This window comes from Moschus berezovskii, chromosome 3 (genome assembly GCF_049115385.1).
Source record: "Moschus berezovskii isolate FMDL1 chromosome 3, NW_MosBer_1.0, whole genome shotgun sequence".
NCBI lineage: Eukaryota > Metazoa > Chordata > Mammalia > Artiodactyla > Moschidae > Moschus > Moschus berezovskii.
In genome coordinates this window covers 56027362-56051700 of record NC_142462.1, presented here as the reverse complement: position 1 = coordinate 56051700, position 24339 = coordinate 56027362, and the positions used below count along the sequence as shown (strand labels likewise).

Here is a 24339-nt window from a genome sequence, read left to right as displayed (position 1 = left end):
CTTGGGTTCAAACTTGGTTTCCTACAAAATAGTCAGTTAATGCATACCATGGATGGACCTTGACAGTTGCCCATCTGTAGTTGAACTCCTGGATATTAGATCTGCAGGTTTTCATGGTGTATTTTGCACTTGTCTCATGAAAGTTTGAAATGAGTTTTTTGAAAATTGAAATACATTTAGATCCTAGTAATTCTAGTTGTCACAATATCAGTCCTTTGATTATTTAGTCCAATTATTCTGAAGTCTTTGATTCTGTTCTGCAGTTTCTCTATTCCACTGCGTAACTTCAAACTATTGACTTAAGTCAATTGACATACTTGGTGAAGACAAAATATTCCAAGAATTCAAAACATGCCCTACATATTTTACTAAGATAAACATAAAATTTTAAGAGAGTTCCAGGAAATTTGAGGAAAAGGGAGCACAGCTTTTAGTTTTGAATCAACAGCATATTTCACTTGTGATTTGCAGAAATAGAGGATTGAATTTAAAGGGCAGAGCCACTAGAAAAATGATGAGCCTTTACTGAATTTTGTAGGAGAGTAGTGGTAGTTTTTGCTTATACAAATCCTATGTTAATTTGGGTTGCTTGCTCCATTTTCCTTCTAAGAAGAACAGGGACAGGAAAGATAACAGTCATTCACCAGTAATAAACATTTGAAGAACTTGAACTCTTGGGTTTTAGAAAATTTAAAACGCCAAGTTGATACATGAACGTTTTTTCTGAATACTGTTTTATCAGGATTAATTAGGCAGTGTGATTTTTTTCCCCTAAAAATTTGAGCCAGGAAAATATATAGACAGGAGACTTAATTACTCTGTCTCTGAAGCAATTGCCTGTTGTCAATTCTGAATTTCAAAGATTGCCCATGGTTCCTGATACATATATGTTTGATAATCACATTGAAAGAACAAGGACATTATCTTGAAAGTAAGTTGGATGCTTTCAGCCTTGGCTTCTTGGCATCCTAAGTGGTAAGGATGACTTCCAGTGGAAACAGGGCTATTGTCTTGGAGGCCTTGCTTAGTAAGGGATCTGTTGTAAGTGCTGTCCTAATATTTCTTTCTTTTATCCATCCAAAACTAATCAGTGTTAAACTTTTGCTCCTGATCTATTAGCTAGAATCAAGCAGTCTCTTCCATATCTTAGAATGATACTCTCTTTTCCTATGTGATTTGCTTGATTTTCATTTTTTTTTTCTCTTGCTTTAAACATGGGAGAGGACCTTAAAACCAAGATATTGAGCTGATGCCTTAAAATGTCAAGAGTTCTCAAGGAAGAAATAACATGGACCTCTCAAGATAAACATCCATGAATTAGAGGCAAAGTTTGGAGAGGCAGGCTAACTTCTCCTAGATAAAAACCCTGATTATTATGAACATGGGAAGGGGAGGAAACAGGAAGAGAATTGTGAAGTGTTGCAGCAGGAGAAGAAGTTACTTATATAAACCTCATGATTTGTAATATATTCTTTTGCGCCAAGTGAGACTCATTCTCAACCTTGATCCTGTGGCACTTTGGGAATCAAGGTCTCAATAATTTCCTCAGTTCAGTTCAGTTCAGTTCGGTTGCTCAGTCGTGTCTGACTCTCCGCGACCCCATGAATCACAGCACGCCAGGCCTCCCTATCCATCACCAACTCCCAGAGTACACTCAAACTCATGTCCACAGAGTCGGTGATGCCATCCAGCCATCTCATTCTCTGTCGTCCCCTTCTCCTCCCGCCCCCAACCTTTCCCAGCATCAGAGTCTTTTCCAGTGAGTCAACTCGTCGCATGAGGTGGCCAAAGTATTGCGGTTTCAGCTTTAGCATCAGTCCCTCCAATGAACATCCAGGATTGATCTCCTCTAGAATGGACTGGTTGGATCTCCTTGCAGTATAAGGGACTCTCAAGAGTCTTCTCCAACACCACAGTTCAAAAGCATCGATTCTTTGGCGATCAGCCTTCTTCACAGTCCAACTCTCACATCCATACATGACCACGGGAAAAACCATTGCCTTGACTAGACGGACCTTGGTTGGCAAAGTAATGTCTCTGCTTTTTAATATACTATCAAGGTTGGTCATAACTTTCCTTCCAAGGAGCAAGCGTCTTTTAATTTCATGGCTGCAATCAGCATCTGCAGTGATTTCCTAAAATTATGTAAAATCTGATAGGTTGGGTTTGTTTTTGTAAGTTTACCCAAGAACTCTATAAGGTCATAGCTATTGAAAAAAGTTATAGAACTGATACCAAATATGCATAGCTCTTTTCAAGTCATTTTTATTCTAACTTGAACATGAGAGGATTGAGAATTCAGATTCAAATAGCTAATAATAATCCATGAGGTAGCTTGAGGAAGAGGAGGAATCCCCACCACCCATTCTGATACATACTACAGAACTTCTACTTCCCTTCAGTAAGTCAGAACTTGCAAATGCTTCAGAAGATTCCAAAAGCTACCTGGGAAAACTTTTCTTATAGAACCAACTGGTAAAGAAAGACTTAATACTACAGTGAGTGAGTGTTAGTCATTCAGTCATGTCCAACTCTTTGTGACCCTCATGGACTGTAGCCCTTCAGGCTCCTCTGTCCATGCGATTCTCCAGGCAAGAATACTGGAGTGGGTAGCCATTTCCTTCTGCCGGGGATCTTCCTGACCCAGGGGTCAAAACTGGGTCTCCTGCATTTCGGGAAGATTCTTTCCTGTCTGGGCCACCTGGGAAGCCCCTTGATACTACAATAACCTTAAGCAAAATAAGCAAGACCAATCACTGTTCCTGGAACTACAGCTGAGAAGCCTGGACTTGACCCTTTAATATATGACCTCAGTGGGGTGGGGGACAGATAGAATTCTCAGGCTGTGACGCCTGTTTCTTGAGAATGTGCAGGTGCAAGTTTCTTGAGAAAAGGTTTTCAGGTTAATGATATGACTTCTATTCTTTTTCTTTAATATATTAAGAACTAAACGTGCCTTCTAGTGTCTGGAGTTCTTATTTGAAGTCAGAAACTGCTGAAGAAAAGTGCGTGAAACACACCCACATAGCCAGAAATCATTTTTTATGTTTCCTGTACTAAATGTCAGTGCATACTTAGCTGGTGAGAAGTAAATGACCTGGGTTCATTTGTAGGGTAAAATGTAAAGAAGACTAACTTCGCTTGGTTGAATTGCCTCTGTTCCATGTTATTGTGATAGTTACTAATGAATGATACACAGTGATGTTTGCATTCAGCAGTTGTGTCCTACCAGTTAGATTCTATATTAGGCTATGTACAATATTTGAATATAATAGCATCTCTTTACGTATATTTTTTAATATTCAAAGAAATATTCAAGCAAGAAAATCAGAAAACTTGACCAAAATGTTTCTATACTTACATATCTTCATTCAAGGTCAAACTCTTTCAGAAACATAGCCTGTTACCCTGCCCTTGTTTCCAGTGTCAGTTCAGTTCAGTTCAGTCGCTCAGTCGTGTCCGACTCTCCACGACCCCATGAATCACAGCACGCCAGGCCTCCCTGTCCATCACCAACTCCCGGAGTACACTCAAACTCATGTCCACAGAGTCGGTGATGCCATCCAGCCATTTCATTCTCCGTCGTCCCCTTCTCCTCCCACCCCCAACCTTTCCCAGCATCAGAGTCTTTTCCAGTGGGTCAACTCGTCGCATGAGGTGGCCAAAATATTGCAGTTTCAGCTTTAGCATCAGTCCCTCCAATGAACACCCAGGATTGATCTCCTTTAGAATGGACTGGCTGGATCTCCTTGCAGTATAAGGGACTCTCAAGAGTCTTCTCCAACACCACAGTTCAAAAACATCGATTCTTCGGCAATCAGCTTTCTTCACAGTCCAACTCTCACATCCATACATGACCACGGGAAAAACCATTGCCTTGACTAGACGGACCTTGGTTGGCAAAGTAATGTCTCTGCTTTTTAATATACTATCAAGGTTGGTCATAACTTTCCTTCCAAGGAGCACGCGTCTTTTAATTTCATGTAGTAGTGGTAAATCCTTGTAGCCATGTTTTCACCACGTGATTGTGCCTTCCTGGTCATAACTGCTTGGCCTTGTGGTGGACACCTAACCAAAGCTGAGTCAATCATAACCTTAAGTGCAATTTAATTGGATCTGAAATATGCTGGAGGTTAAGAGGAGAGTGAAAAAGTTGGTTTAAAGCTCAACATTCAGAAAACTAAGATCATGGCATCTGGTTCCATCACTTCATGGGAAATAGACGGGGAAATAGTGGAAACAGTGCCAGACTTTATTTTTTTGGACTCCAAAATCACTGCAGATGCTGATTGCAGCCATGAAATTAAAAGATGCTTACTCCTTGGAAGGAAAGTTATGACCAACCTAGATAGCATATTAAAAAGCAGAGACATTACTTTGCCAACCAAGGTCCGTCTAGTCGAGGCTATGGTTTTTCCCGTGGTCATGTATGGATGTGAGAGTTGGACTGTGAAGAAAGCTGATTGCCGAAGAATTGATGCTTTTGAACTGTGGTGCTGGAGAAGACTCTTGAGAGTCCCTTTGACTGCAAGGAGATCCAACCAGTCCATCCTAAAGGAGATCAATCCTGGGTGTTCATTGGAAGGACTGATGCTGAAGCTGAAACTCCAATACTTTGGCCACCTCATGCGAAGAGTTGACTCACTGGAAAAGACCCTGATGCTGGGAGGGATTGGGGGCAGGAGGAGAAGGGGACGACAGAGAATGAGATGGCTGGATGGCATCACCGACTCGATGGACATGAGTTTGGATAAACTCTGGGAGTTGGTGATGGACAGGAAGGCCTGGTGTGCTGCGATTCATGGGGTTGCAAAGAGTCAGACACGACTGAGTGACTGAACTGAACTGAACATACCAGAGGAGAGCTGAGAAGTAGCTCTGCTTAGTGACCTGCTCAACTATCAGGAGAAAAGCTGGTTTGCAGGGAGAGATTTTTTGGCTCAAGTGAACTACAGCAAATCTGCCCAGAAAGTGAGCCTTCCTAAATTATATTTTACTAGTCAGTATAGGTGAATCTCAAAAGTATTATGCCATCTGAAAGAAGCCAGGCACAAAAGACCACATATTATGTTTCCATTTATATGAATTTCTAAAAAAGACAAAACTATAGTAATAGGAAGCATTTCTGTGGGAGGGTATTGACTACAAAGAGGCATGAGAGGAAATTTTTGAATGATGAAACTGTTTGATATTTTGATTGTGGTGGTTGATACATGGATACATACATTTGTCAAAACTAATCAATTTGCACATTTAAATTGGTGAATTTTATTTTATGTAAATTGATTTTTAATAAAGCTGATGGAAAAAAGTAAATAGAAATTAGTAACCTTGTCAATTAATTCTAGTTTATCTGACTTGCCCTAGGCCCAGAAAAACCCAGGGACTAATTTATATTGATTGGAATAACTTATCAGAGAAAGATGCTATTTAGATTTCTTTGGTATCTGATGTTGGCATAAAATAGAAATATTTTCTATTTCTATTATTTCTCCTTTGAAATCCTTTCTGGAAGACACCACACTTAGAACGTTGTTAAGATTTCCATCATTGAAAATACTCTGAGGAGGGTCACACTCCAAGGACGATGCCATTGAACTTTTCATTTTCATTTCTCAAGATTCTTCAGCCTTCATTGAAAAGAAAAAGAAATGACAGCTTCTGTTTATTGAACAATAGCAATAATATAGAGCCAGACATTCTACTTAATGCTTCATTTTCATTATTTCATTTAATCTGCACAGTCAAGTCTGCAAACGAGGAACTACTGTCCTCTCAGTTTCCAGAGGGGAGGGTTGAAATTTAGAGATTAGATAGTTCTTTCAAGAGACAATCATCGCTTGAATGTGGAATGATCTAATACCAAAGTCACTTAACTGCTCCCTTTACTGCCCCACCTAATCCAAACTGCTGCTGCAGACTCTTACATAGATTATCGCCAAAATGCTGGTTTACGGTCCAGCACTTCTACCAGGATCTCTCAGATCTCAGACTCCTCTCAATCTGCATAGATTAAAGCAGTCAAAACCATCCACCAGTGAACCCTGCAAAATGTGCTCTGTCACCATGAACAGTGATTATCTCAGCAAGGAGGTGCTTCCAAAATGAATAATGGCCTTCTCTGGTTTCCAGAACCGTGAGTTGGAGAAAGGTCAGGGGTTTGGCAGTGGTTTGTGGGCATGAGATTTCTCCGATGGAAGGCCTCTGTAGTCACAGGCCAGTTGTTGTGTAGCACAGGTGCTTGGTGATGACGCAAACACAAGCTGCTGGGTCGGAGGCCAGACTGGTCCCTAATAGCTGGAGTCATATGACTGACAGTGGGAGATGCTGTTTAGCCACAAACCTTGCTTGTGGCTGGAAATGATAGGGGTAGTGGTGGGTGCATTTGCAGACACTAGGCACCCATTTTAACTCTCTGAGTGTCATCAAAAGAATTCTAAATATGATTCTCTGAGTATAAAACTTCGATGACTGGCCGTTTGCTGTGAGGACAGAGAGAAGTGCTGCTGAGATGCTGCAAAGGGATTTTATGTTCCTTAGTAGGTCTATTTACATCTCCATTACATCCTCCAAGTCAGAAAAACATGTGCATGATGAACCCAGACTCAAAGCTCAGCTCCCAGAAAGGAAAATTCTTACCAAAGCAGTAGGCAGTGAGATTTAAGCCACACTAATAAGCAAATGTGTAGAAAAAAATCTGACATTCATGAGAAGTGAAAATGAGGCAGTTTGCACCTCTGAGGGGAGCCTTAACCGTGAGCTAGAGAGTTCAGCATGGCTGCACTGGCTGTACAGGTTTACAGAGCTGAGAGCTCAGTCGGGGAAGACTTCACTTAATGATTGAAGAGAGCATCCCTGGAGGCCTCCCTCCCAAAGCATTGACATTTTAGGAGATGGATGTCTTAGCATAGAGCAGATAACAGTCAGGCAGGGTCAGGTAAGGCAGAAGGCTTTGACATTGTCTTCTTCATGCCAAGAAGTTTCAACAACAACTTTGATACTAGTGCTTGATAAGTATTGACTTCACATGATTATTTTCCCTCTGAAAAACAAAATTTTCTTAGCTTTTAATGAGGCTCTATGGTAAACTATAGGATAAGATTATTATGCAGATTGCATTTTCCCTCACAAAATGAATGACTTAATTTTTTTCCCTCGTTAAGAAACCCAGCTAACAGAAACTCAAATTCCCCAAGATCCAAGAGAAAAAAATGACTGCAAGGTAAAAAATAAAGTCACTACTAATGGTTTGGTATGAGTATATCCCCCAGTCTTTGAGGCATATACAAACCTACATTTTAGCTTGAATATAACTAAAGAAACACTGTCTTATTACCACGTTGTTTCATTCCTCAGCAGGTCATAGATCTACCTGGTTATCAATAGACTCTGATCTACTTTTTCAAGGGTTCATAACAGTCCATTGTAAGATGTGATTTTACCAGTCTGTTACTGAGAGGGAATTTTCAGTTGTTTCCAATTTTTGGTTATCACAAAGAATGCTGGTTAACTGTTTTTATCCAAAGTCATTATGTACTTGTCCAAGAATTTCTGAAAGATAAATTCTTGGATGTGGACTTACTGGGCTAGAGAATATATTCCTTCTTCATGTTCTTAATTTTGACAAAATACCATATGTGAATTTACCAACTTGCTCTGTTTTCAACATTGTAATAGAGTGCTCTTTCTCTCAAATTACCACTAATTCTGGGCATTACCAATATTTGTTTATTGGATGGTGAAAAGGAACTTAGGTTTTAATTTGCATTTGTTTAATCAGTAGTAATTTGAACTCTGCTGTGATGTGCTTAATAGCCATAATGCATTTTTTGGTGTATGAATTAAATATTTTCTAATGAGGTCTTTCACTTAGTGAATTGTTAGAGCTTTTAAAATGCATTAATAATATAAGCGCATTGTCATATATTTTGCTCACAGTCAATCTCTTTGGAGAAAATATAAATAGATATAGTTACCTATATTCTGTGATCCTCCTAGTCCCCCAAACCCCACAAATTTTTCATTATTGATACTGTATTAGTTTCCTAGGGATGCCATAACAAAATATCACAACCTGGGTGGCATAAAGCAATAAAAATGTATTCTCTCTCAGTTCTGGAGCCTATAAAGCTGAAACCAAAGTGTTAGCAGGGCCATACTCCTTTGAAAGTTTCCAGGGGAAAATCCTTCCTTTCCTGTTCTAGTTTCTGATAGCCCCAGGAGTTCCTTGGCTTGCAGATACATCATTATAATCTCTAGTTCCTTCAAAAGGCATTCTTCCTCCTCTTCTGTTAAGTAGATGATGGATTAGGGCCCACTTCATCTTTTTATTTAAAAAATTTTATATTCTTTTGTATATTCCTTTCCATTATGATTTATATCAGGATATTGAATATAGTTACCTGGGCTATACATTAGGACATTGTTTCAGTTCAGTTCAGTCACTCAGTCGTATCCAATTCTTTGCACCCCCATAGACTGCAGCACGCCAGTCCTCCCTGTCCATCACCAACTCCAGAGTTCACTCAAACTAATGTCCATTGCGTTGGTGATGCCAGTCAACTATCTCATCCTCTGTCATCCCCTTCTCCTCCTGCCTTCAATCTTTCTCAGCGTCAGGGTCACTTCAAATGAGTCAGTTCTTCGCATCAGGTGGCCAAAGTATTGGAGTTTCAGCTTCAGCATCAGTCCTTCCAATGAATATTCAAGACTGATTTCCTTTAGGATGGACTGGTTGGATCTTCTTGCAGTCCAAGGGACTCTCAAGAGTCTTCTCCAGCACCACAGTTCAAAAGCATCAATTCTTCAGTGCTCAGCTTTCTTTATAGTCCAACTTCCACATCCATTCATGACTACTGGAAAAACCATAGCCTTGACTAGACGGACCTTTGTTGACAAAGTAACGTCCCTGCTTTTTATTATGCTGTCTAGGTTAGCCGTAGCCTTTCTTCCAAGGACTAAGTGTCTTTTAATTTCATGGCTGCAGTCACCATCTGCAGTGATTTTGGAGCCCCTCAAAATAAAGCCAGCCACTGTTTCTACTGTTTCCCCATCTATTTGCCACGAAGTAATGGGATCAGATGCCATGATCTTAGTTTTCTGACTGTTGAGCTTTAAGCCAACTTTTCACTCTCCTCTTTCACTTTCATCAAGAGGCTCTTTAGTTCTTCTTTGCTTTCTGCCATAAGAGTGGTGTCATCTCCTTATCTGAGGTTATTGATATTCTCCCAGCAATCTTGATTCCAGCTTGTCCTTCATCCAGCCCAGCATTTCCCATGATGTACTCTGCGTGTAAGTTAAATAAGCAGGGCGACAATATACAGCCTTGATGTACTCCTTTTCCTACTTGGAACCAGTCTTTTGTTCCATGTCCAGTTCTAACTGTTGCTTCCTGACCTGCATACAGATTTCTCAAGAGGCAGGTCAGGTGGTCTGGTATTCCCATCTCTTTCAGAATTTTCCACAGTTTGTTGTGATCCACTCAGCCAAAGGCTTTGACATAGTCAATAAAGCAGAAATAAATGTGTTTCTGGAACTCTCTTGCTTTTTGGGTGATCCAACGGATGTTGATAATTTGATCTCTGGTTCCACTGCCTTTTCTAAATCCAGCTTGAATATCTGGAAGTTCATGGTTCATGTACTGTTGAAGCCTGACTTGGTTTACACATTGTAAATGCAATAGTTTACATCAACTAACCCCAAACTTCCAGTCCATCCTTCTCCCTCCCTGCTCCTCCTTGGCAATGGTAAGTCTGTTCTCTATGTCTGTTAGTCTGTTTTGTAGATAGGTTCATTTAAGCCATATTTTAGATTCCATATATAAGTGATATCATATGATATCTTTCTCTTTCGGACTTTACTTAGATGATAATCTCTAGTTCCTTCCATATTGCTGCAGATGGCATTATTTCACTCTTTTTATGACTAAGTAGTATTCCATCACATATATATACTATATCTTTTTTTTATCCTCTAATCTGTCTATGGATGTTTAGGTTGCTTCCATGTCTTGGATATTGTGAATAGTACTGCAATGAACATAGAATTATATGTGTCTTTTTGAATTATAGTTTTGTCCAGGTAAATGTAGGGCCCTCCTCATCTTAACTTGATTACATGTATAGACCCTATTTCCAAATAAGAACTCATTCACAGATATCAGGGGTTAGGACTTCAGCATATGTTTTGGGGGGACACACAACCCACAAAAACCCACATCATGAAGTGTCTGCTATCACCAACAAATTGTAAATGTTTTAAGGACTGGGACTTAGTCAGCTTTGCTCATATCCAATACTTAACACAGATAGTGGGCACTCAGTAAAGATTTCCTGAAAGAAAGAATTTGAGTTTTAGACTATCTTAACTTTCAGACATTAAAAAAATGTGTACAGAGAACACAAGATATAAGATTCCTTCTTTTATTTAAATTTACATATAAAAATTTACAATGGAAATACAAACTCAAGTGGAGAGGATGGGGCTGTCTGGAAAGGGAGTGGACGAGCTCTCTGGATTCACTTAAGCCAAAGTATTTGCTTTAGTTCCCTAGCATCTTTGAAATGAATCCCTAGCATCCCTGAAAATGAATTTTTGAGAAAATGCAGACAAGCATCTAGGATAAAACCATTTGATTTTGTGACCAGAGTTATTTGGTTGGATTAAACAGAAAATAATACACCAGAACCTTTAAAATTCCAAATTTCTTTTTTCTTTATATAGCAAAGTATAATTGAAAATTCATTTCACAGGGCAAAGGAGCCTCACTTAGCAAATAAAGGCCAGAATTTGCTCCAGAAACTGACTTTCTAAATTACTTTTCAGACTCATTTCAAAAAATAATTTCCATTTATACAGAACTAACAGCCTCCAAATTATGCTGCAGAATTCCAACATCTAAACTTTTCTTTTTTAACTAATTCATCTCTTGTAAAGGATTTATTTAACAAAGTTAATACTTTTTAAATCAAGAGTTTGCTCTAGGAGTTGATATATTTTATTACAATGTCTCCCTTCTCTCACCAGTATCACCAAAGCCAGGCAAATGCCAGGACAAGGTCTAGAATATTCTCTATATTTTACTTTACTTTAGTGGCCATAGTCCCAGTTCCAAAGCCATGGATCAGTGTTTAAAGACCTCATGTACAGCCATAGAGATGAAGTATTTCAATTAGAGCAGAAGCAACATTTTTATCAGGTACATTGTTATCGGTACTCATACAGATGTGTTCTAAATGTAAGCTGAGCACCAAAGCCATTATTTAGATATGCCTGGTGCCAGCTCCATAGAAAGATGACTCAGGTTCTAGCATATTTTCAAAGGTATAAAAGTTATGCGTCCTGTGATTCATTAGGGACAACGAAGGCAGCACACAAAGGTGATTTTTGTTTATTTGCAAGTCTATAGAGTTAAACTTGTACCTTCATTGGAATCTGGAAAAATTAAGCTCAGTGTGATATGCATAGGTACAGAATCAGCATAACTAAAGAATTTGTTCACTTGAGCAAATTTGTCCACACCTGCACCAATGGGATAAATATAAATACATTCCTCTGTAATTCTTTTATCTAGATGATTGCTTCAGCAAAGCAAATAAGTGGAATCCTTGCAAGGTCTGGGCTTGACTATGCTTTATAACACATCCTCTTCTGAATGAGAAAGCATCAATCTTCCTGTTATTAAGAAAGAATGGTGGGGAATAGATGGTTTGAGAATACTATAAAATGTCTATCCTCCATTAACACAGAGGAATAAACATTTGATTACAGGTATGGTCTTATGTACAGGGTGATAAGTGTGATTTTAAAAGGATGAGTTGTCAAGGAAGAGGAACATTTTCTAGATACCTTAGGAATCAAGGAAAGGCTCGGTGGCAAGGAAGCTGTGTTATCTGCACCTTTAAAGGTCATGCAGGGCTTTTGAACACTGGTTGCTTGTTAGAATCTCCTGGAGGTATTTAGAAAAACAGTGATGTCTGGGCCTCTTCCCAAACTAATTACAACCCAAGATGGGCACTCAGGCAGGGTATTTTTAAAGTATCCCTGGTGATTCTGATTTGCAGCTAGAGTTAAGACCTACTGGACTTTTGTGTACTCATAAAGAAAATTTTGGTCTACACCAAAGTCCAACATATATCTATTTAGAACATTTAAAAATTAAATATTTATTTATATCCCAGTATAGTTAACCATCAGTCCCTCCAATGAAACTCCAATGCTTTGGCCACCTCATGCGAAGAGTTGACTCACTGGAAAAGACTCTGATGCTGGGAAAAATTGGGGGCGGGAGGAGAAGGGGACAACAGAGAGTGAGATGGCTGGATGGCATCACCAACTCGATGGACATGAGTTTGAGTGAACTCCGGGAGTTGGTGATGGACAGGGAGGCCTGGCGTGCTGTGATTCATGGGGTCGCAGAGAGTCGGACATGACTGAGCGACTGAACTGAACTAAACTGAACTGATACTTAACCATAGGGCTTCCCAGGTGGTACTAGTGGTAAAGAACCCACCAGCTAATGCAGGAGATGTAAGATGCAGGTTTGATCCCTAGGTCAGGAAGACCCCCTGGAGGAGGGCATGGCAACTCACTCCAGTATTTTCACCTGGAGAACCCTATGGACAGAGGAGCCTGGTGGGCTACAGTCCATGGGGTCACAAAGAGTTGGACATGACTGAAGTGACTTATCATGCATGCATATTTAAACACAGACACCATTAACAGTTATTTCTATGTCAAGTATTAACTACAGAAAATTCTAAAATATTTTATAAATAATCATCTTTCTCTGTTAACACTTCCAATAAATAGTAAAATGTTTAAGAGATGAAAACAGTTTTTAAATAAGACATTTTAATTATTTTTAGGAAATCTGAAGACTGTGTCAGAGTGTAAAGGTCCTTTAAGTTGTGAGATGCATAGGGCAAGTAGTGTTCTTCCTAACCTGAAGATCTTTTTAGATATTAAATATCTTCTTCCATTAAAAAAGAAAGAAAAAACTTCTCAGGCCAAAATTTAAAATTAAGGCATTTGCAAATTCATGCATATTTTCTAGACTATCTCCTTTAATAATGTACCTTTCAAAAACCCCAACAAACATCTCTACAAGTACCTACAATTCTAGTATCTCTAGAGGAGAAATTGTTTTTCAGCTGATTGTTGAGTTCTAGGGTAAAGGTGTTCTTGAAAATTTCACAACTCTGCATAAAGAACTTTGAGAAAGTTGAAAGTGAGGAAGAAGAGAGACAGGGAGGAAGGTGGGCTCAGGGGGAGGAATATAAAGGCCGCAGATGAGTCCCTTTGGTTATTTCCTGCTTCTGTGGGGAAGCAGGCTATCACAATTGTACTTTAGAGTTTACTCTGCGGGCAGAGTTGAGACAAAATTTTGCAATTCATAATCGTGGAACCAGAGCGGCATATGAGGGCCAGGGCATAAAGATTCCAATTTTCCATTTGGTGTTTGTGAGTCTCAGTGGTACTAGAATGTGATGACAAAAGACCCTGAAAAGAGGAGCTTGCTTTCTTCGCTTTTAGCACGTTAGTAATATCTGCAGTCACAGAGGGGATGTTTAGAAGCATTAGAGAAATGAGACAAAGGTTACAATGAGCATTTTTTTTTTCCCATAAAGAATTTGAAAAAGTCAAGGATAACCAAAATTGAGAGGAAACCCAGGTGAAGAGATGTTACCAATGATTCTGAAGAATTTCGGGAAGCACCCGATATAATATGATAGTCAAAACATCAGTCACAGTGAGGGGGTAATTAAGCTGTTTAAACTTAGAATGTTCTCCAACATCACTGAGACAAATGAGAAACAAACAAACCTGCAAATAAACCTAAAACTGAACAGCACTTAAACAAACAATCAGGCCGATATTTATCCAGTGAAGAGTTCAGCTAGAAAAAGAACTACGCTTCTCAAACGGTGGCTTTCATAATGTTCTAGGGCATTTTAAATCAAGTCCAATGACTGTTATGCTTACTTAAAGCTTTTTAATTCTAACCCAAAGTATTAGGCTGAATGTTTCTCTCCTTGTTTGATGCCAAGAACAAGATGTAGGAACCAGTTAAACTGCACAGTCCATCCTTTGTCCCTGCAAACTTCAATCTGATCCAGAAAATACTTTTTAGCATCCTCCTCGTTCTTCCCTACTGTTAGGGCATCCCGAATGTATTCGATATCTTCTTTGCTGGTTAACTGGGGCATTCCTGTCATCAACATCATGGAGAACAGAATGATCAGTAGATTTGTGTGATGACGAAGTGCTAGGTAAGCCTTGACGCACACATCCTGGATAAAGGAAAAGAAAAAGCTATTAACTTGTTACAGTAACAAAGTAGGGTAAGGACCAGCAGACTGTTTTGGAATTTACATGGCATTGAACTGATCCTGTCCCTGTGAGAAAATCATCACAAGCAAGGCAGTCCCCTGCCTCAGATGAAGAACACTTGACAAGAACATAGACCGCTTTTACAGTCTCTGAAGCACTGTAGTTACAAACCCCTAGGGTATGCTCAAAGAAAACCGACACAGAAAGTTTCATCTTATTTCTTATTCTATCTTTTTACTTCGATTTCTTTCCTAGGGAATTGAGGGTGGACATTTCTGTAGTAGGAATGAGTCAGTTTTTGAACACCATACTGAAATCAATTAAGTTTATGTAAGCATAAATAATGTTTGCCAAGAGCTAACAGAATCCAAAGAAGAGATGGAAACGTGGTTTTTGAGATTTAGCTAGTTTTCTTCTTTATTTCCCAGTGTGTCCTATTTCAAGAAAACATGAATTAGCTTTTCATTGTCCGACTCTCAAACTTGTTGAATGACATTTGGAAATTTAATATAAACTCTGAATACTGAGAGAGAGAGTTTACAACAATGACATGGCAGCTGCCTCCTCTAAAAGCCTTAGAGTAGGTGACACAGGTGATTTAAACTCACTTCTGAAGCAGCAGGCATGCTCATGTCAAATTGTTCCAATGTGAAGAAAAGCTACAAGGTTCCCAATTTCACAACATCAGGATAGTCCAACCTTTATATCATAATTTGACAAAGATGGTGTGTTAGAGAAAACTGAAAGGAATGACCATGGGTTTAAATATTAAAAAAAAATACTGGGTAAAGTGTTAGGGAATAACACTCTATAGCCAACTAGGGTTTATCACAAAATTGCAAGGTAGTTCATCATAAGGTACTGAATAAAATACACTTTTGAGTTTTATAAAAGTAACATGTAACTTAATATATAATGAACATGTAATAATGTGAAGAATTATATGAAATTACCAGTCAAGATCACTTTGAATAATGAGTTGGGGAAAATAAATGCATAAAATTAGAAAAGTGAAGGTAAAATCATTAGTAAAGAGATAACAATTGTCTTCTTGGAACATTGAAGGAGGGAAGAACTAAAATACTATTGAAACTAGTTTTTATTAAACTAGCTTTTTATGAAATTAATAAATAGAATGCTGTAAGTAGGAGCTACCAATTAGAAAGTAAAGAGAAAAGACATGCTATGAATAATGGTAACAATTGCCCACCCCGTGATTTCTGAGGTAAACACCTATAAAAAAACATGCAGAACTCATTTTTTAAAACTGTGAAAATTCACTGAAGTGTGTAAAAAAACTTGAACATGTGACGTGTCAAGGCGTATTCCTCACTGATAAAAGTGCTTATTAATAAAGATAAATGTTCTCAGATTAATATATAAATATGATGAAATTGAATAAAAATTCTTATTGGATATTTAAACTGAGATAAGCTTTTAAGTTCATCTGGAATAATTAGGGCCTGAGACAACATTTTGAAAAAGTATAGTAACAAAAAACAGCGCTTTGCCATTAAAGCACATTATAAGGTTATGATATTTATAACTGTGTCTATTCTTTTCCAAAAAAGATAATAAATTTTGTGGGACAGTAGGGAAAGTTCAGAGATATCTAACTTTAAATATTATGTATTACATAGTAAACATAAAATAAAGGCTACTTCTCAGATTAGTGGGGGAAATATCTATTATTTGATCAATGAGTCTGGTACAATTGACCTATAATTTGGAGTGGGGGAGAAATAAAGTTGATTCCATATGATATACCAAAACAAATTCCAAAAGAATTAAACATTTAAATATAAGAAGAGGAGACTTATCTGGTGGTCCAGGGGCTAAAACACCATGCTCTCAATGTGGGGTGCCTGGGTTCGATCCCTGATCAGGGAAGTAGGTCCCACATGCTGCAGCTAGAGTTTGAATGCCACAGCTACAAGTTTCCACATTCTACAGAGAAGACTGAAGATCCTGCATGCCACAACTAAGACCCAGCGCAGTCCAATAAAAAAATATTTTAAAAAAAAGTAAAATTTGAAAAAAATGTAACAAGGGAAAATATTATATAAATAATCAAGAAATGAGAAAGGAAGGACTTTAAGAAGATGATTTCCAAGGTGGAATCCAAATGGAAGATGGAGAGATTATGGACACTTCACATTTTTGAGGGAAAAACCTATAAACATTATTAAAAGAGGCAAAAAACAAGAAAAAACATATTTGCAACATGACATCACTTTTTTATTCCTAGCCTCCCCCCATAGCTCTTACAAAGCAGTAAGAAAGAGACAAAGAGTTGGCTAGAAATGTAGGCCAAGGTTACAGTAGATCATGCATGCATGCCAAGTTACTTCAGTCACGTCTGACTCTTCACAACATGGTCTGCAAGCCGCCAGGATCCTTTGTTCATGTGATTTTCCAGGCAGAAATACTGGAGTGGGTTGCCACGCCCTCCTCCAGGGGATCTTCCCAACCCAAGGGTTGAACCCGCATCTCTTATGTCTCCTGCTTGAGGGTTCTTTACCATTAGTGCCACCCACGGTATATCATACTACAAGATGTAAAGCCAGATAATAAACATTTGAAAAAAACATGCAACTTCGTTAGTCCATCAACTAAACGTAACTTAAGATGAGGTGGAAACATTCACCTACCAAACTGAAAAGTCTTTTTTTTTTTTTAATTTTAAGGATAATATCCAATGTTCTCTTTCATAAGCTGATGGTAGATGGGAATGGTTATACTTTCACTAGTAGACAACTTGCTGATGCTGCTAAGTCACTTCAGTCGTGTCCGACTCTGTGTGACCCCATAGACGGAAGCCCACCAGGCTCCCCGTCCCTGGGATTCTCCAGGCAAGAACACTGGAGTGGGTTGCCATTTCCTTCTCCAACGTGTGAAAGTGAAAAGTGAAAGTGAAGTCGCTCAGTTGTGTCCTACCCTTAGCGACCCCACGCACTGCAGCCTACCAGGCTCCTCCATCCATGGGATTTTCTAGGCAAGAGTACTGGAGTGGCTTGCCATTGCCTTCTCCGAGACAACTTGCTGACATGTATCAAAAGCTTTAAAATACTTATAAATGTTATAAAACTTAATTGTGATGGTTACATAACTGATACATTTGTCAAAATTCATAGAATTATACACCTAAAAAGACTGAATTCTGTTCTCTCAATTATGTTTCAATAAAAACTTGACTTAAAAAATGTCAGCTTTTTTTTAGTTAGCAATTTCCAGGGTAGAAATTTACCTTAAATTTTTTTGGTTAATATTGCAGTGATTTATCTATAAGGATTTTCATTAGAACATTGTTCAATATTGTAGAAACTTGAAAGCAACCTAAATATCCTACACTTGGAGGTTGATAGGAAGGGTTTATGAAAGTTTCTGTGGCTTCATGCTCTGAAACTACTAGAATGACTCTGTAGAAGGGTATATAATAAGCATGTAAAAATGAGTTAAAAAGCAGGTACACAGCAACACATATAGTATAATCCCATTTTGGTAAGTGGACACAAAATATTTACATAGGAAAAAAGAATGTAAGTTTACAGGCCAAAATGTTAGTAGTAGTTTTTCCTTTTGGCTTTAGAGATGGTCTTGTCTGTGTCGCCTGAATGGGGCGGTGTAATCGCAGTGATAGTGGGGGTCAGGTCGCTCTCATTCTGGATGTCAAGGCTGGACCTGTTTCCTCATCTCAGAATCTGAATAACAGCAATGATAATCCCATGCCATGCAACTGTGGTGAGATGCAAGTGCTGTTGTAAGCGGTTGTCTGTTATTATTGACAGGATGAGGTATTGCCCAACTGAGCACACACTTCTCAATGCTGAGTTCACCTTGCCAGCTAGACCTGTCCAAGATATCCCTCTGACAGCAGAGACCTAGGGGTGGGGTGAGCTGGGGAGATGAGCCCCACTCCCACCAGTGTCTATGGATGGGGTGTCTTGGTCCTGGCCCCCGAGGTGGGCAGGATGATGGAAGCCTATGGCACCCAGCTACATCTATAGGAGGTTCTCTAGCTAGCAGGGGCTCCGATGGACACTCGCTCCTTCCACTCAAACCCCAGGGGTTTGATTTTAGACTCAGATGAAGGGTCTGTCCCAGCATCCTGACCATGCTGTCTCAACACAGGCCTCTGGTTTGAGCAGCTGTGAGGATGTGGCTTCGGTGAACTCAGGAGGAAGCACAGAATACAGAAATTGCTGGCTGTAGCAACAGAATTTTCCCTTGTGCCAGGACTGTGGGGCACTGACCTCAGGCATCCTCATTCTATCCTGCTCAGCTGTCGGTTGAGGCTTTGTACTATTGAGTGGAGGAGAAGGGGGAAGGGAAGACCCTGATTTGGAGGACTTGGTTTAAGGCACTTGTTAACAAATGTGAGCCTGGGGGACAGTGTAACATTATTACTGTCATTGGCTGGACCACTATTCATGAATAAGTAGATTGAACCTACATATTACATCTGCTCTTTATTTCAGAGTTGACTCAAATACCTTAACTGACAACATCCAGAACCAAAAGAAAGATTCCTTTACAGAGCTACCCTTCTTGTAAGTCTTAGGAACAAAGGAATTCATAACCATTTCAGAATCAATACTTTGACTTGATTCATCATCAACTTATCAGTTTACTGTGCTGAAAATAAAGTTCTTTCTATGCATAATCTATTAATTTTTTAACCACCAGTGAGCTACGACTGCTTAAATGGTCCAATGTCATGTGGAATAGTTCTGTTTTTTCTTAAAACCAAATGCCTCCATTCTCAACTAGAAACAAAGAGGAAGTGAAATACTACTGTACACAGCCACAAGAATGAGGAAGTAACCTCAGGGCCATAAAAAGAAGCTCCAGGAAAAGAATTCAGTGCTGAGAGGAGAGGGAAAAATAACACTCACAAATGCTCATCAATGACAAAGAAATGCTCTCACCCACCTATTTTTCCTAATTAGTAATGTGGCCTCTATTAGAGGAAGGAGATAAGGGGGGAAATGATACTTCATTTGAAGAGGATTTCATTTCTTTCAATAAGAATCAATCACTTGACTCAGCAATGCCTTTAGAAGTTATTTTGGCAAAATAGAGAAGGTCACTAATTAGCAGACCTAACAATGTAGGAATCTGGTAAATCTGAAAGAAGACTATGTCCAACTCTTTGCTGTGCATTTGCAGAATTTGACTTAGGAGTGTTGTAAGGACTTAGAAATGATTCCCAGACTAGCTCTACCAGGGGAAGGGCTGTACTGCCTTCTTCTCAAGTACTTGGCTAGGCACTCATTAGAAATCTAAAGGTTACAATTAAACTGTTCTACTTTAAATATTCTAAATAGACTGTATGTAGGGGTGTGTGTGTGTGTGTGTGTTTGTCTTTTAGCTTTGTTCCAAAAGAGGGTTGAAGGTGGATTATTTAGATACATAAGAGTCACAATAACATTAATTAGAAGTGGGTAGTAAAAGCAAAGGGAATAACACAGGAAATGATCCACAATGGGTTTGGAAAAGAGACTAATTTAAAACTATAAATCACAAATCCTACAGACTTGCTAAGGGCAGCCTTCAAATAAATCTTCAGTCAAAAGGAAAGGTGAATTTGTTACTTCATCCAATGCTCAGAAGATTAAAAAAAAAATCTATTTGTTTAGAAGAAACACAGCTTTTCTGGAGACCAAGACCTGATAGAACTTTTACAAGAGGATCTTTATAAGGAGTACACTTTGTAACATGATGAATAATGTTCTTGATAATATTCTGATAGTAGACAAAACAGTTCTCTAAGAGAAACTAAACACAGAGAAGGATGCCAGTTTGAAGGTTACTCTTGATAAATGTTTAGAAGTAACAGGGGTCTGATCTTAGGAATGGAGTGACATCATATGCTGGTGGATTAATGCACAAATCCAAACCAAGGCCATCTCTCCAGTTTTGTATTCCTATCTTTTCCAGAAAAGTGATAAAATTCACCAAAGCTTATCAGCAAAGTTCCAGCAATTCTACAAGCCCATGCAAGCCTGTATCTGGCAGAAAAGTCACACCAACATATTCCAGCTCCTACCCATGGCTGATGAAAACCTTTCTCTGAGGGCATCTTTCCATGAAGAACGTGAAGAAAGGGTGAAACTTCAGGCTTCAGACCTGGGTGGAGGAGTCTGAACTCCACGTCGTTAGTGGGGCAGCGTGCAAACCTCGAGAGGATGCAGATCCTTTATGAACTCAGTATAGTATGAGCAATTCAATAGATAAACTCATCTCCCTGTTGAGCTATAATAGGCCTTGATCACATTAATTTGTGATTAATCAGTTGAGCTCCAAGTGGTTTCTTTGCTTGGCTCTCTACACCCCAATCCAGCCAATTCACTGCTTCAAATTGGACAAAAAGTTCACTTCTTGACTCAAATTCTGCTATTCTCTCCCACATATACCTAGGTTCCACCCATTCCAGACAACTATACTTTTCGTTCATAAAATATTGATACTAAATAATAACTCCATGCACTTTCTCATGTTCTTCTTTCTGCCTGACTGTTTCTTCCCCTCCCTGCATCTGCTTGGCAAAATATAAGTGAAGTCAGATCTTAAGGCCTCAGATAAAGCACTCCCTTCATTGCAACACCCCTCTTCTACCCCCCAGGGCAGGAGTCATTGCTCCCTCTGCAAACCATGGGTAAAACCCTCAACCACAGAGCTGAGAGCGCATATCTTCTGTGGTGCACTGGGCCGAACCTCTGTGGGCCGAACCTCTGCTCATGTCTGCTGGGCCCAGCAGTGCTACCGCCACACCGCTAATGATCTGCCAGTGCATGATGAATGAATGCTTTCTGTGCCAAAGCCAAGTTCAGTGTGGGGCAAGACTCACTGCTTTAACATTAGGGTGGAGACTTCCCTGGTGGTTCAGTGGTTAGGACTTCACTTTCCAATGCTGGAGGTGTGGGTTCAGTCCCTGTTCGGGAAGCTAAGATCCCACATGTCATGTGGCCAAAAAGCCAAAACATAAAACAGAAACAATATTGTAACAAATTTGGTAAAGATTTTTTAAAAATGGTCCACATTAAAAAAAACAATAATCCTAAAAAATAATAAAATGAGGGTGAATCAGGGACCAGTCATATATAAAGAGGGTTAAACTATAAAGGTGCAAGTCTTCCCTGGACCTGGAACAGATCCCAAAAGGTAGTCATGTGTTGAATGGGTGTATTCTCATGGACTGGGAGAAACAGGGCTGGTGACTCCAACAGGATGGAGCAGGAGGCTGAGAAAGCCCGGCCTGGCAGGCAACAGGTGTAGACAGTCAGAGGTGTAGACAAACGCAGGGGTCACCACACAAGGAAGGGAACGGGAACTAGGACTGGGGAGTGATGGTGAGGCGGCCTCAGTCCTCAGAGGAGTGTTGGATGCTGGGGCTTCCGTGGTGCCCTGGTCCCTGCGACTGGAGTCAGGGAGAGCACATGACTCTCCTTCAAGGCAGCAGCAGGAGGGAGCATGGTCCCAGTTCTAGAGGCAAGTAAACAGGCAGGGCTAACACGTTAATAGGAAAAGCTGAGGCTTTTCCTATGATAGCCTGGGATCTGAGCTAAGAGTGAGACCACAGCAGAAATGGATTTTGAATAAAAGTTCCTAGGCATTGGAGCTAGGACTCTGTGTAGCGGCTTGGTGCAGGGCTGAGCCTGATGGTTGAGAGGCCTGGGGATGCCCCGGCTTGGGGACAACACTGCCTGTGGGGGTGACACAGCAGGGCCTCCTAGATTAAAGCAACACCGTGAATAGACTCCAGTCCTCTCTCTTATCAAACCCTTCTGAAGAGTGACACCTAGGGGCAAGTGCCTTTTAAGTATGCTCATCACCACCTGTATGTGAACTGCGCATGTGAAGAGGTTATCTGACTCCCTTGACTTCTTCAGCTCCATCTGACACACATTTGCTAAGTGCCTATTGTGTGCAAAGAACATCTTCAAAATGCTTGCCTCCACAAGGCCAAGTTTCATTCTCCTTGCAAACGGTATTGAATGTACACTCTAGGTCTATACTGCGTGTCCCATTGGCGTGACTAGGGGGTGGGAGGAGACGGGGATGACAGAGAATGAGATGGCTGGATGGCATCACCGACTCGATGGACATGAGTTTGAGTGATGGACAGGGAGGCCTGGCGTGCTATGATTCATGGGGTCGCAAAGAGTCGGACACGACTGAGCGACTGAACTGAACTGAACTGAATGCTCTGATGGGGATGGGGGGTAGTCATCTTCATGTCAGTAAGGAAATCTCTACAAATGTGATTAGGCATCAGATGACATTTACGTGTCTGTATTATTTACCAAAACATTAGGTTTCATAATTAGGCTTACTTCCTCTCTGGATGTATGGTTTTAAAATGCATTGTAAAGGCTTATTAACTAACATCCAGGCAATGGCAGCCTGTGAATCTGTGCCTGTCCCCACTTCATAAACTCACTAAATACAATGAATTGTGGGGAAGGAAGAAACCTGAGGGGTTCCCTAGTCTCATCTGACTCCTCCTGAGGCAGAAATTGCTCCTTTACCAACTGGTACCACGTGCAGGATGCAGGTCGGACGTGGTTCTGCTCTGATGAATCGTCCGAAGGCAACAGGCAGGGGGCTGTGGCTAGGATAACACCAGGGACCTCATCTAGAAGGGCAGTGAAGGATGTTCTAGGGAAGAGGCCCAAGCATGGGGCAGCTGAACTGGGGGGAAAAGCAGAGGAAGGCCTTCTTGACCCAGTGAGAGAAGGCAGGTGAGAGCCGTAGGGTGAGGCTGGAGGCGGGCAGGGTCTCTGAGGAACAGCGTCTGGCAGGGCAAGCTTAGATGTTCAGATTTAATTCAAAATGAGATGAGAAGCCACTAAACAGTTTAAAGAAAGGGAGTGACACTGTGTCTGGTTCTTAGGTTCAGTTTTTAACCAAATTCTGATTCATTTGGTCTTGAAGGTGATAGCGGTTGAAATGGGATTAGAAGTCAGATCCAAACTCAAATTCAGCATTTTTCCAATTACAATGTTCTCTCCTCATTCTTTTCCTAATCCAAATGACAAAAGAGAAGTAAAAATTTGAAATATTTAAAGCTACAATGATACCATTGATGAAAGAGCTTATTTAGGTAAAAGACAAAATGCTTAACAGAATAAAGGAAACAATAGAAAGTTGAAAGGCCAGGCTAGAAGAAGTACTGGCTAGAATTAAGATTGCTGGGAGAAATATCAATAACCTCAGATGTGCGAATGACACCACCCTTACGGCAGAAAGTGAAGAGGAGCTAAAGAGTCTCTTGATGAAAGTGAAAGAGGAGAGTGAAAAAGCTGGCATAAAACTCAACATTCAAAAAACTAAGATCATGGCATCTGGTTGCATCACTTCATGACAAATAGATGGGGAACCAATGGAAACAGTGAGAGTCTTTATTTTCTTGGGCTCCAAAATCACTGAAGATGGTGACTGCAGCCATGAAATTAAAAGACGCTTGCTCCTTGGAAGAAAACCTATGGCTAACCTAGACGGCATATTAAAAAGTAGAGACATTACTTTGTCAACAAAGGTTTGTCTAGTCAAAGCTAGGGTTTTTCCAGTAGTCATGTATGGATGTGAGAGTTGGACCATAAAGAAGGCTGAGCACCGAAGAATTGATGCTTTTGAACTGTGGTGTTGGGGAAGACTCTTGAGAGTCCCTTGGACTGCAAGGAGATCAAATCAGTCAATCCTAAAGGAGATCAATCCTGAATATTCATTGGAAGGGCTGATGCTGAAGCTGAAGCTCCAATATACTGGCCACCTGATGTGAAGAACTGACTCATTGCAAAAAACTCTGATGCTGAGAAAGATTGAAAGCAGGAGGAGAAGAGGATGACAGAGGATGAGATAGTTGGATGGCATCACCAACGCAATGGACTTTAGTTTGAGCAAGCTTCAGGAGATGGTGATGGACAGGGAAGCCTGGCATGCTGGAGTCCATGTCGTGGCAAAGAATCGGACATGACTGAGTGCCTGAACAACAACATCAACTAA

At 40.0% G+C, this 24339-nt stretch overlaps 1 protein-coding gene across 6 annotated transcripts in view; it reads right to left on the bottom strand.

Annotated features, from left to right (window-relative positions):
* Nucleotides 1–5289: 5289 nt before the first annotated feature.
* Nucleotides 5290–24339, bottom strand: part of PIK3CG (phosphatidylinositol-4,5-bisphosphate 3-kinase catalytic subunit gamma) — a 39970-nt gene continuing 20920 nt past the window's right edge. For 5 of the 6 annotated variants that reach the window (XM_055420767.2, XM_055420765.2, XM_055420763.2 and 2 more), the window contains one exon: nt 10408–14291. In XM_055420767.2, the coding sequence (XP_055276742.2) occupies nt 14013–14291 (279 nt within the window). In that variant the 3' untranslated portion in view covers nt 10408–14012. Of the gene's footprint in view, nt 5631–10407; nt 14292–24339 lie in introns of those variants that run through there. The other variant, XM_055420768.2, reaches the window with a different exon arrangement.